Raw genomic sequence first — 12,790 nt, 5'->3', positions numbered from 1 at the left:
GTTTTTGAAAAACCGCTGAACCACGAGGTTGAGCACATGGGCCTTGCATGGTATGTGTGTGAGCTCACCTCGCTTCAGAGCCGCCACCAGGTTCCGGCCATTGTCACACACGACCATGCCGGGTTGTAGGGTCAGCGGTGTCAGCCACAGATCTGCTTGCTCTTTCAAAGCTGTCCACAACTCTTCAGCGGTGTGCGGTTTGTCACTTAAGCATATTATTTTCAGCACAACCTGTTGCCGCTTGGCCGAGGCAGTGCTGCAGTGCTTCCAGCTTGTGACTGATGTGGTCATTTTGGAGATGGAGGATGAAGAGGAGGAGAAGGAGGTGCAGGAGCTGTAGAATGTGGGGGCAACCCTGATTGACCCAGGGCCCGCAATCCTCGGTGTCGGGAGGACGTATTCCATCTCAAGGTCCGACGTGTTCCGTTCCAAGGTCCGAATGGGACCCGGCTTCCACTATATTAACCCAGTGTGCTGTCAGCGAGATGTACTATCCCTGCCCACAAGCACTTGTCCACGTGTCCGTGGTTACGTGGACTTTCCCAGAAACTGTGCTGTTGAGGGCATGGTTAATGTTGTGGGACAAGTGCTTGTGTAATGCGGGGACGGCACACCGCGAGAAATAGTGGCGGCTGGAGACCGAGGGATGGCCGCCGCCATCAGGTTGCGGAAAGCTCCACGAGCCTAAAAGGCAACATTTCGAGCGCACGCATTCACGAAATGTGTGAATTTAGCAGTGTGGCCTGTGGGGCGTTGGCTGCGTATTTGTGCTTGCGTTCCAAGGACTGGGGTATGGACAACTGAGCGCTACGCTGGGACAAGGACGTGGACGCGCTACTTGAGAGTGTGCAATAACAGGTGCAGGGCAGGAGGCATCTTTGCATGCACCATGGACAGGGGATTGGCTTGCATACACAGCAGCGGACGAAGCAGTGGTGCCACCCACAGACACTGTTCCTGGACCCTGGGGTTCGGCCCACTTAGTCGGGTGCTTTGCTGCCATGTGCCTGATCATGCTGGTGGTGGTCAGGCTGCTAGTTTTGCTACCCCTGCTGATGCCGGCCTGGCAGGTGGTGCAAATGGCCTTTTGGGGGTTATCTGCAGAGTCTTTAATAAAGAATCAGACTCGGGAAGACCTAACAGTTGTACTGGCAACTTCCGTCGTATTGGCGTTACAGGGGAAACCCCTTTCCACCTTGTGTCAGCGGCCACCATACTGCTTCTTCCTGCCTGTTGAGGTGCTCTGCCTCCCTCCCCCTGTGTGCTGCTTTCCTCGCTCTGCATGTCCCCCTGCCAGGTTGGGTCAGTTATTATGTCATCCACCACTTCGTCTTCCACTTCCGCACTCTGGTCCTCCTCCTGACTTTCTGGCAATTGTGTCTCATCATCATCATCCACATCTTGCGACAGTAATTGCACTTTCCCACTGTCGCCTTCGTGTGACCGTGGCTGCTCCAATATTTGGGCATCACTACATGCGTTCTCCTCTTGACTCGCTTGAAACTGGCCGGGCGAGAGGCCCGAATCTATAAATGGAAAAGTGAACAGCTCTTCAGAGTGTCCAAGTGTGGGATCAGTTGTCTCTGGGTACTCGGCATGGTGGGAGGAAGGAGGATCAGGGTGAGGAATATGCGGTCCAGACTCACGGCTACTGAGACTTGACCATGTGGAAGACAGGGTGGTGGTGGTGGTGGCTAAGTGACTGGAAGCATTATCTGCTATCCAACCAATAATCTTATCACACTGCTCTGTGTTCAGTAGTGGTGTTGTGCGGTCCCCTAATAATTGGGACAGGAAATGGGTGTTTGTTGTGGCACAATTTCACTTTGCCCACGGCCACGTCCTCTGCATGCACCATCATCACCATCACGTCCACTTCTCCGTCCCTTGCCATGCACCTTGCCCATTTTAAATGGAGGACAATATTTTCCATGTTCACGAGAAATGGCTGATTTTGGAAGGCGGTTATATGTGATATGTCTGACAGACAACCACGAGCTTAAATAGCAGGCCTGTAATTTACTAATATTCTACACAGCGACCTCGTGTAAATAGCTTGAACGACACAGAATGGAAAAGGAGGCCAATATTTTCCACGTCCAGTTCTGATTTCTGGATTTTTATCGATGAAATATGGAGCAGATCTGGCTTTATTCTGCAGTGAGAACATGCAAATGGAGCAGAAAAATGGTGTACCATGTATTGCTTTTTAAGCAAATAACCAGGATTAAGATGAAAAAAAAAATATTGGCCCTGGCCCCTGATATCTGGGACTATGTCTACAAATATCTGTAAGAACAGCAGCAGCAGGAACATGCTATGGACCCTCTTGCGCTATACGCACTGCCTGCCTGCCTAACTCCTGCTATCACCACTGAATATATGCAGTTTTATTATTATTATTAGTCCTCAGAAGGACTGTTAGTTCAGATGGAGATATATATATATATATATATAAAACTGTATTTTTCGGACTATAAGACACTTTTTTCCTCCAAAACTTTGGAGGAAAACGGGGGGTGCGTCTTATAGTCCGAATGTTGGGGGGGGTGTATATATATGTGAGGTGTGGGGGGAGCAGTATCGGTGGAGGAGCGGGGAACAGGAGGCAGCCTACACTGTCCCCGCTGCTAAAGAAAATGAATATTCACTGCTCCCCACGCCCATGGGGCGTGGGGAGCACTGAATGTTCATGCTCCTTAATAGCAGCACACAGTGTAGCCGCGCTGCGGCTCCTGCTGCTGCCGGAATCGCCTGTGCCCGCTGTTAAAGGGCATGAATATTCAACCTCTCTCCAAGTCCATGGGAGTGGGGAGGGGTGAATATTCATGCCCTTTAATAAGCGGGCACATGAGATAGCCCGGCAGGAGCCGCAGCGCGGCTACGCTGTGTGCCGGCTATGAAGGAACATGAAGTCACTACTCCCCGCGCACACAGTCCCGGCGTGGGGAGCAGTGACTTCCGGCAGCTGATCTCTCCTTGTGAGCCGCACATGGCAGTGACGCCATGCGCGGCTCACATGGAGAGATCAGTGCGGGCAGACAGGACGCAGTGCTGGAGGAGAGAAGAAAGGTGAGTAGGAGTGTTTATTTATTTTTTTTTTATGTGCAGCATGATGGGGATGAGGGGTGCCGTGCATACCAGGACGGGGATGAGGGGTGCCGTGCATACCAGGACGGGGATGAGGGGTGCCGTGCATACCAGGACGGGGATGAGGGGTGCCGTGCATACCAGGACGGGGATGGGGACCACGTATAAAAGGAAGGGGGGGGGGCATATATACCAAGATGGGGGATATTGTCAGAATTGGGGGACATCACCCCTATACCAGTGTCAGCAGAAGACCCCCTCCCCCTTAAAAGTGCATCATGAACACATTTTTGGCTTAAAATTTTTTTTTTTTATTATTTTCCTCCTCTAAAACCTAGGTGCGTCTTATGGTCCGGTGTGTCTTATAGTCTGAAAAATACAGTAGATATATATATATATATATATATTATATATATATATATATATATATATATATATATATATATATATATATATATATATATATATATATATATATATATATATATATATATATATATATATATATATATATATATACACAGTTGGTAAGGAAAGTATTCAGACTCCTTTAAATTTTTCACTTTGTTTCATTGCAGCCATTTGGTAAATTCTATAAAGTTCTTTTTTTTTCTCATTAAAGTATACTCTGCACCCCATCTTGACTGGAAAAAAAAACAGAAATGTAGAAATTTTTGCAAATTTATTAAAAAAGAAAAACTGAAATATCACATGGTCATAAGTATTCAGACCCTTTGCTCAGACACTCATATTTAAGTCACATGCTGTCCATTTCCTTGTGATCCTCCTTGAGATGGTTCTACTCCTTCATTGGAGTCCAGCTGTGTTTAATTAAACTGATGGGACTTGGTTTGGAAAGGCACACACCTGTCTATATAAGACCTCACAGCTCACAGTGCATGTCAGACCAAATGAAAATCATGAGCTCAAAGGAACGGCCCAAGGAGCTCAGAGACAGAATTGTGGCAGACACAGATCTGGCCAAGGTTACAAAAGAATTTCTGCATTACTCAAGGTTCCTAACAGCGCAGTGGCCTCCATAACCCTTAAATGGAAGAAGTTTGGGACCACCAGAAGTCTTCCTAGACCTGGCCGTCCAGCCAAACTGAGCAATCCTGGGAGAAGAGCCTTGGTGAGAGAGGTAAAGAAGAACCCCAAGATCACTGTGGCTGAGCTCCAGAGATGCAGTAGGGAGATGGGAGAAAGTTCCACAAAGTCAACTATCACTGCAGCCCTCCACTAGTCAGGCCTTTATGGCTGAGTGGCCCGACGGAAGCCTCTCCTCAGTGCAAGACATATGAAATCCCGCATAGAGTTTGCTCAAAAACACATGAAGGACTCCTAGACTATGAGAAATAAGATTCTCTGGTCTGATGAGACAAAGATAGAACTTTTTGGTGATAATTCTAAGCGGTATGTGTGGAGAAAACCAGACACCTGCCCAATACAATCCCAACAGTGAAACATGGTGGTGGCAGCATCATGCTATGAGGGTGTTTTTCAGCTGCAGGGACAGGACGACTGGTTGCAATTGAAGGAAACATGAATGCGGCCAAGTACAGAGATATCCTGGATGAAAACCTCTTCCAGAGTGCTCTGGACCTCAGACTTGGCCGAAGGTTCACCTTCCAACAAGACAATGACCCTAAGCACACAGCTAAAATAACAAAGGAGTGGCTTCAGAACAACTCTGTGACCATTCTTGACTGGCCCAGCCAGAGCCCTGACCTAAACCCAATTGAGCATCTCTGGAGAGACCTGACAATGGCTGTCCACCAACGTTCACCATCCAACCTGACGGAACTGGAGAGGATCTGCAAGGAAGAATGGCAGAGGATCCCCAAATCAAGGGGTGAAAAACTTGTTACATCATTCCCAAGAAGACTCATGGCTGTACTAGCTCAAAAGGGGGCTTCTACTCAATACTGAGCAAAGGGTGTGAATACTTATGACCATGTGATAGTTCAGTTTTTCTTTAATAAATTTGTGAAAATTTCTATATTTGTTTTTTTCAGTCAAGATGGGGTGCAGAGTGTACTTTAATGAGAAAAAAAAGAACTTTTTATAATTTAACAAATGGCTGCAATGAAACAAAGAGTGAAAAATGTAAAGGGGTCTGAATACTTTCCGCACCCGCAGTATATTGTGGAATATCTATACTAACTCTAAACAAGCAAATCTCTCCCTAGCTCAGCAGCAGCTCTCTCTACACTGTCTGATCCGGAGTGACTGTGACAAGCATAGTGGATCCAGGTCCCATATAGACCTGATGACGCTGTGCGGCCAGCCAATCACTGTAATACCACAACCAACATGGCTGCGGCATTACAATGAGTGGCAGGCAATCCCTGCATGTTCATTGGCTCTGTAAAGAGCGCCAAACATGCAGGGAGGGGACCCGAGCTCCCGCCGAGCAACCCCGGAAGTACTTGCCGAGCACCATGATGCTCGGGCGAGTACAGAGCAGTGGCCAGCACAATCGCTCATTATTAGTAGCCAAATAAACCTTTATGTGGTGAGCTCCCTCTGCTGGTGGTTGCATGTAAACACAGTTTGATCATTTTCCCACTTATGCAGGAGATCTGGAACAATGTAACAGAAAATTAGAACTGACTCTTATATGATATTATGAAACAGAATGATGTTTGATTTAGGTTTTACATGTTTATTGAGCAAAATATCATGGATACACTAGGTAAGGGGGTTTTAGTTAAAGGGTTATTCCCACAATTAAAAGTTAGCACTTATTCAAAAGGATAGGTGATAACTTACAGATTAGTGGGGATCCGACTGCTGGAACCTCCACCGATGCAGAGAACAGGTTCCCCTACTGGAGAGATGGCTGCAGGTACGCGCCACCGCTCTAGTCAATGTCTATGGGACTGCTGACGTTTTCTAGCAGTCCCATAGAGAATGAATGGAACAGTGGAGAATTTAGAGAGCCCCCAACCAGCCCAGAGGGGGGCTGTTAATAATTCCAACCACTAGAATGATAAATTCTGTAAAAATTATATATATACACACACACACACACACACACACACAAGAAAAAAAAAGATAAATCCAGCACAAGTATAATTACTGAATATACACAGAATATCAGCTCACACCAGTAGAGGGCGCTATATCACACACAGTAGAGCAGCGAGCTCTTGTAAACAGTCAGGATCCGGGGCCGTTAGCGCGGACACTTGGGGGGGGGGGGTGGAGTCTAGGACCTGGCGGACAAGCACTGGTTCACAACTTCTAGCAAATGGGAATTCTCCAGGGCGGCCGCCACGCGCTCCTTGTCCGCCAGCTGTTTATTCACTGCAGGAAAAGAAAAACGGAAAATGGTAAATAATTAGATTATACAGCGCTTTATACTCCAGTCACATCCAAAGCTGCGATGACTGTTCTGTAATGACAGCCTCTCTACTTCCGGTAATGGATCGTACTCTGCTGTGTTGCATTGAGGAAGGTTATTTCTCTCCCACAATGCACTGAACCAGCAGGAGCTTGGGATGTGAGTGATGAGCTGATTTTAGATGCAGTGGCCCTTTAAATGGGTGGCAGAGAGTGAGGAAAACATGGTGACTTTCATCAAGAAACAGCGCGACACTAGAGGTTGTGTCTGGTATTGCAGCTCAGCATCACTGATATAAGTAGAGCCAAACTGCAGTACCACCAATAACCTGAGGACAAGGGGGGCACTGTTGCCAGAAAAATGCAGCCATGCCCTTTGCATCCTGCACAACCCTCTCTCAGACTGTGTGCAGACTCCCACTGGTCCCTCTAATACCCACAGAGACAATGGCACATCCATGTCCCCAAAAATTCTCACCTGCGTGTTCAGAGGCGTGCGTGCCCGGCGTAATGTGAACGTCCACCTGCAGGTAAAAGATGAACAAAGAATTGAAAGAATGAATAAAAAGACAAATAATTGTGCAGGGTCACTTTAACTGACTTTCAGCAGATGCTTTACACTGCAGCGCTGCTCCATTAGGACACAGCTCTGATATGTGGCTCCGGATTATCTGCACGGTCTGTTGGGGTCTGAATTTGTCTAAAATCCAACTCCTGTTCCTTTAATAGATGACAATGCTGCTGGTTCCTTTCCTATACTTTACACTGCAGCATAAAGGGGCTGCAGCGCTCACCCACCTTAAACCGCTCGGGCAGCGAACGCAGGAGCTTGACTTTAATGGACAGTCCGATCAGGGTGGCCATGCTGCAGTGCGGGATGGTGGGGGTGAACTCCACCGACACCGCGCTCCCGGCATCATCTGCCTGCAAAGAAAAGGATCCGCCTTAGTCACATCCAGAGCTGCACTCAAAACTCTGCATTACCATCAACCATCACGGCCGCAGTCACCTGGACATTCCCATCTCTGTATGTGACTCCATAGCCCCAGAATCAGTGCAGGATCCAGAGGACGGGTCCCCCGCGATCACTAAATGCTGCATACCCCAACACCCATCGCCTTGGAAGATGGAATTAACCCTTTAATATCCTGATTGAGGGTAAAAAAAACTACATCACCCACAATGCAATGCATCGGGGTGAAATAAATACTGCAAGCCGAGGATCGATGCAAAATTTTAACGGCAGCTCTGGATGTGACTAGAGTAGAAGGCAAAAAAAAAAATCCTGCACAGCGAGAATGACTGGAGACAAGCAAAACTGTAGCTGCAGCTCTCAATGTGACTGGAGTGCAATACAAAACTTACTGACAAGCAAAATTAACTGCAGCTCTTGGGGGAACTAGAGCAAATAACAAAAATTCCTGCAAGCACAGGATAACTGGAGACAACAGCTCTGGGGGTGACTAGAATAAAGGACAAAAATTACTGTAAGTAGAAGGTGACTACAGACAAGTAAAATTATAACTGCAGCTCTGGGGGTGACTAGAGTAGAAGGCAAATTAATGACAAGCAAAAATTTTACTGCAGATTTTGGAGGAACAAGAGCATACAATAGAAATTCCTGCAAACAGAAGGTGACTGGAGACAAGTAGATGTGCAGATGCAGCTCTGGGGGTGACTAGAATAAAGGACAATTACTGTAAGCAGAAGGTGAGTGGAGACAAAACTACAAATACAGCTCTGGGTGTGTCTAGAGTAGAAGAAAAATTCCTGCAAGCCAAGGATGACTGGAGACAAGCAAAACTGCAGCAGCAGCTCTAGGGGTGACTAGAGTAGAAGTAAAAATTAATGACAAGAAAAATTGTAACTGCAGCTCTTGGGGGAACTAGAGCATACAACAAAAATTCCTGCAAACAGAGGATGACTGGGGACAAGCAGAAGTGTTGCTGCAGCTTGGGAGGTGGATAAAGTCTAAAACAAAAATTTAAAGTAAAATGTATTGTAAAGTTTGTCTTATACTCTAGTCCCATCCAGAGCTGCAGAAACAAGCAAACGTTTAAGTGCAGCTGTAGGGGGTGACTAAACTAGAGGACAAAAATTACTGTAAGCACAAGGTGGCTGGAGACAAAATTATAACTGCAGCTCTAGGGGTGACTAGAGTAGAAGACAAAAAAAAATCCTGCACACAGAGGGACTGGAGACTAGGAAAATTGTAGCTGCAGCTCTAAGTGTGACTGGAGTGTAATACAAAAATGAATGACAAGCAAAATTGTAACTGCAGCTCTTGGGGGAACTAGAGCAAAGAACAAAAATTCCTGCAAACAGAGGATGACTGGAGACAAGTAGAAGTGTTGCAGCAGCTCTTGAGGTGACTAGATTCTAAAACAAAAAGTACTGTAAGTAGAAAGTGACTGGAGACAAGTAAAATTGTAGGTGCAGCTCTGGCTGTGGCTAGAGCATACAACAAAAATTCCTGGGAACAGAAAGTGACTGGAGACAAGTAGAAGTGTAGCCGCAGCTTTGGGGGTGACAAGTAAGAGAAGGCCCAGCAATAACTAAACGGCAGCTCTGGGGGTGACTAGAGCAGTTAGTTTTGCTGGGGCAGTTTTTCAGGTGACGGCCGCCGCTGGGGCAGTGGTCGGGGAGCCTTGCAGGTATAGGACTGATGGTCGCCCCCCGCTACCTTCACCCGGATCTCCTCCACCACGTTCAGCTCCTCCAGGCTCAGCGGATGCTCCGGGTCATTGATGGATCGGATCAGATGTAGAAAGTTAAAGAAACATCACTCCTGTGATCAGATACAACTGTAACAAACCCTCAGCTGTGAGCAACACTGGGATCTGCCTCCACATGTACACAGCATTGTTCCTATTCACTGACAGCCAGCAGAGAGCACGAACAATAGCACACAATGCAAAGAGAACGTCTAGAATAAAGCTGCAGAACTTATTAACCCCAACACAGACATATATATATATTGCAATCTGCCCCTATGATCGTTATCGTTGAAAAGATATCAAATATCTCCCGGTCATCGATCTGATCGTGCAGCTCCTCGTCCTCGTCCTGGGCCGTCACCTGCCGCTCCCCGCTGCGCTGGTAGATGAGCGGGTTCGCATTCTCCAGCTGACTGCTGCTGCCCACCATGGCCCGGCCGCACCGCGCAACCTAAACCTAACGCTGGAAGGGTATCGGTCATGTGACAGGATGCCAGCTTGTGATTGGACCATTACATTCGTGCTACATTTTCATTGGTCGAAATTCGTACATTCTGACTGGTACAGCAAATAATAGTTACTAAGTGGGAGAAGCTATATTTGATTGTCAAGGTGAGCCTCCTGTTCATAGCCTATGGCAATAGTTTATGTCCCCCGCCTCCTCGTGCTCTAGCCTGTTATGACGGATATAGAAAGGGCGGAAGTACAATTCCGCCTTCATTGAAACTGGAAAGCTAGTGCTCTATTATAACAGTTAGTCTAGAAGTTTTACGTTTACATAAATTATTTTGCTAAATGGAGTCATATTAGTCATATAGTTACAGGGTGATGAAAAAACGGAAGCTTAGGTGTTCACATGGCAGAGGAACGTATGGACACAGTGACTGCACCGGCAGAATAGTGAGTGCAGCTCTGGAGTATAATACAGGATGTAACTCAGGATCAGTAATGCATGTACACAGTGACTGCACCAGCAGAATAGTGAGTGCAGCTCTGCAGTATAATACAGGATGTAAATCAGGATCAGTAATGTAATGTATGTACACAGTGACTGCACCAGCAGAATAGTGAGTGCAGCTCTGGAGTATAATACAGGATGTAACTCAGGATCAGTAATGTAATGTATGTACACAGTGACTGCAGCAGCACAATAGTGAGTGCAGCTCTGGAGTATAATACAGGCTGTAACTCAGGATCAGTAATGTATGTACACAGTGACTGCATCAGCAGAATAGTGAGTGCAGCTCTGGAGTATAATACAGGATGTAACTCAGGATCAGTAATGTAATGTATGTACACAGTGACTGCACCAGCAGAATAGTGAGTGCAGCTCTGGAGTATAATACAGGATGTAACTCAGGATCAGTAATGTAATGTATGTACACAGTGACTGCACGAGCAGAATAGTGAGTGCAGCTCTGGGGTATAATACAGGATGTAACTCAGGATCAGTAATGTAATGTATGTACACGGTGACTGCACCAGCAGAATAGTGAGTGCAGTTCTGGAGTATAATACAGGATGTAACTCAGGATCAGTAATGTAATGTATGTACACAGTGACTGCACCAGCAGAATAGTGAGTGCAGCTCTGGAGTATAATACAGGATGTAACTCAGGATCAGTAATGTAATGTATGTACACAGTGACTGCACCAGCAGAATAGTGAGTGCAGCTCTGGAGTATAATACAGGATGTAACTCAGGATCAGTAATGTAATGTATGTACACAGTGACTGCACCAGCAGAATAGTGAGTGCAGTTCTGGAGTATAATACAGGATGTAACTCAGGATCAGTAATGTAATGTATGTACACAGTGACTGCACCAGCAGAATAGTGAGTGCAGCTCTGGGGTATAATACAGGATGTAACTCAGGATCAGTAATGTAATGTATGTACACAGTGACTGCACCAGCAGAATAGTGAGTGCAGTTCTGGAGTATAATACAGGATGTAACTCAGGATCAGTAATGTAATGTATGTACACGGTGACTGCACCAGCAGAATAGTGAGTGCAGCTCTGGAGTATAATACAGGAGGTAACTCAGGATCAGTAATGTAATGTATGTACACAGTGACTGCACCAGCAGAATAGTGAGTGCAGTTCTGGAGTATAATACAGGATGTAACTCAGGATCAGTAATGTAATGTATGTACACGGTGACTGCACCAGCAGAATAGTGAGTGCAGCTCTGGAGTATAATACAGGATGTAACTCAGGATCAGTAATGTATGTACACAGTGACTGCACCAGCAGAATAGTGAGTGCAGCTCTGGAGTATAATACGGGATGTAACTCAGGATCAGTACAGGATAAGTAATGTAATGTATGTACACAGTGACTGCACCAGCAGAATAGTGAGTGCAGCTCTGGAGTATAAGACAGGATGTAACTCAGGATCAGTAATGTATGTACACAGTGACTGCACCAGCAGAATAGTGAGTGCAGCTCTGGAGTATAATACAGGATGTAACTCAGGATCAGTACAGGATAAGTAATGTAATATATGTACACAGTGACTGCACCAGCAGAATAGTGAGTGCAGCTCTGGAGTATAATACAGGATGTAACTCAGGATCAGTACAGGATAAGTAATGTATGTATGGAGTGACTTTTTTTGCACAGTTGATACCTGCTTAATTCAGAGATCTGACATCAGGGAGAATCTGAACAGTGATGCATTGTTCATAGTAATGTTTGTAACATAATAATAATATTTTTTATTTCTATTTCGCCTATATAAGACAATACATTCATTTTTAATGGTTATGACAGTAGAAAATGATGACAGACTCCACAGCAGACAAGGCAGGTTCCCATCTCTCCATTTTTAGTCCTCTTCACTCCACATATAATGTCCTGATTTGAGGACTACAGGCTCCAGAACCAGGGAGAGATGAGTCAGGACGTGGTTCCACTTTTTCCAGAAGTTTCATTAACATTCTCGGGAGAGTTGAGTGCACTGTAGATACATACATGTACTGTGGAGATATATCTCAACTTTCCTGGAAAAAAAACGCTAGCCGATTGTCCGAAGAGACATAAACCTGCTCTACTCCGTGTGCTCCCCTCCTGGCACAGTCATACAGAGATGTGACCTTTGCTTTGGCCATGACCTCCTCTATGTGGTTCTTTCTACTTTTGAACTTCCAGATCGATTTTCTTTTTTTGCAGAGCGGGTGCAGGGTTTTGGATGATGAGATTTCAAAACTTGATGCAGGAAACATTGGATATTGTCACTGGGATACCGTGACAAAGAGGGGCCAGAAGATCGCGGCATCTGGTTTCATGATTCACTGGTTAGAAGTACTTCACCATCTTATTAAACAATGCAGGTTTTTTCTTTGCTAGTAGTTCAAGGCTTAATCTGTTCAGTTGAAGCTCCTGGAGCTTTCCTACCTGGATTGTCTTAGCTGTTCAGTGTTGGCCACTCTCCTCTGCTATATACAGTACAGACCAAAAGTTTGGATACACCTTCTCATTTAAAGATTTTTCTGTATTTTCATGACTATGAAAATTGTACATTCACACTGAAGGCATCAAAACTATATATTAACACATGTGGAATTATATACTTAACAAAAAAGTGTGAAACAACTGAAAATATGTCTTATATTCTAGGTTCTTCAAAGTAGCC

At 45.7% G+C, this 12,790-nt stretch overlaps 2 protein-coding genes across 2 annotated transcripts in view; one reads left to right on the top strand and one right to left on the bottom strand.

Moving 5' to 3' along the window:
• Positions 1–5,734: 5,734 nt before the first annotated feature.
• CIAO2B (cytosolic iron-sulfur assembly component 2B) lies at positions 5,735–9,665 on the bottom strand. Its single transcript, XM_073671826.1, has 5 exons — positions 9,453–9,665; positions 9,119–9,198; positions 7,234–7,359; positions 6,914–6,959; positions 5,735–6,399 (listed from the first exon to the last, which is right to left on the bottom strand). Exons 1-5 carry the CDS (start codon positions 9,580–9,582, stop codon positions 6,302–6,304), a joined length of 480 nt encoding a protein of 159 aa, XP_073527927.1. The 5' UTR covers positions 9,583–9,665; the 3' UTR covers positions 5,735–6,301.
• Positions 9,666–9,743: 78 nt separating this feature from the next.
• XDH (xanthine dehydrogenase) overlaps positions 9,744–12,790 on the top strand; it is a 196,153-nt gene continuing 193,106 nt past the window's right edge. Inside the window, exon 1 of the mRNA XM_073671823.1 lies at positions 9,744–9,764. The gene's annotated coding sequence lies outside the window, so the exon portion shown is untranslated. The remainder of the gene's footprint in view (positions 9,765–12,790) is intronic.

Source organism: Phyllobates terribilis, unplaced genomic scaffold (genome assembly GCF_046119375.1).
Source record: "Phyllobates terribilis strain yellow unplaced genomic scaffold, ASM4611937v1 Scaffold_3__8_contigs__length_932513732, whole genome shotgun sequence".
In the NCBI taxonomy this organism is placed as follows: Eukaryota; Metazoa; Chordata; class Amphibia; order Anura; family Dendrobatidae; genus Phyllobates; species Phyllobates terribilis.
This window is presented reverse-complemented; position numbering and strand designations above follow the sequence as displayed.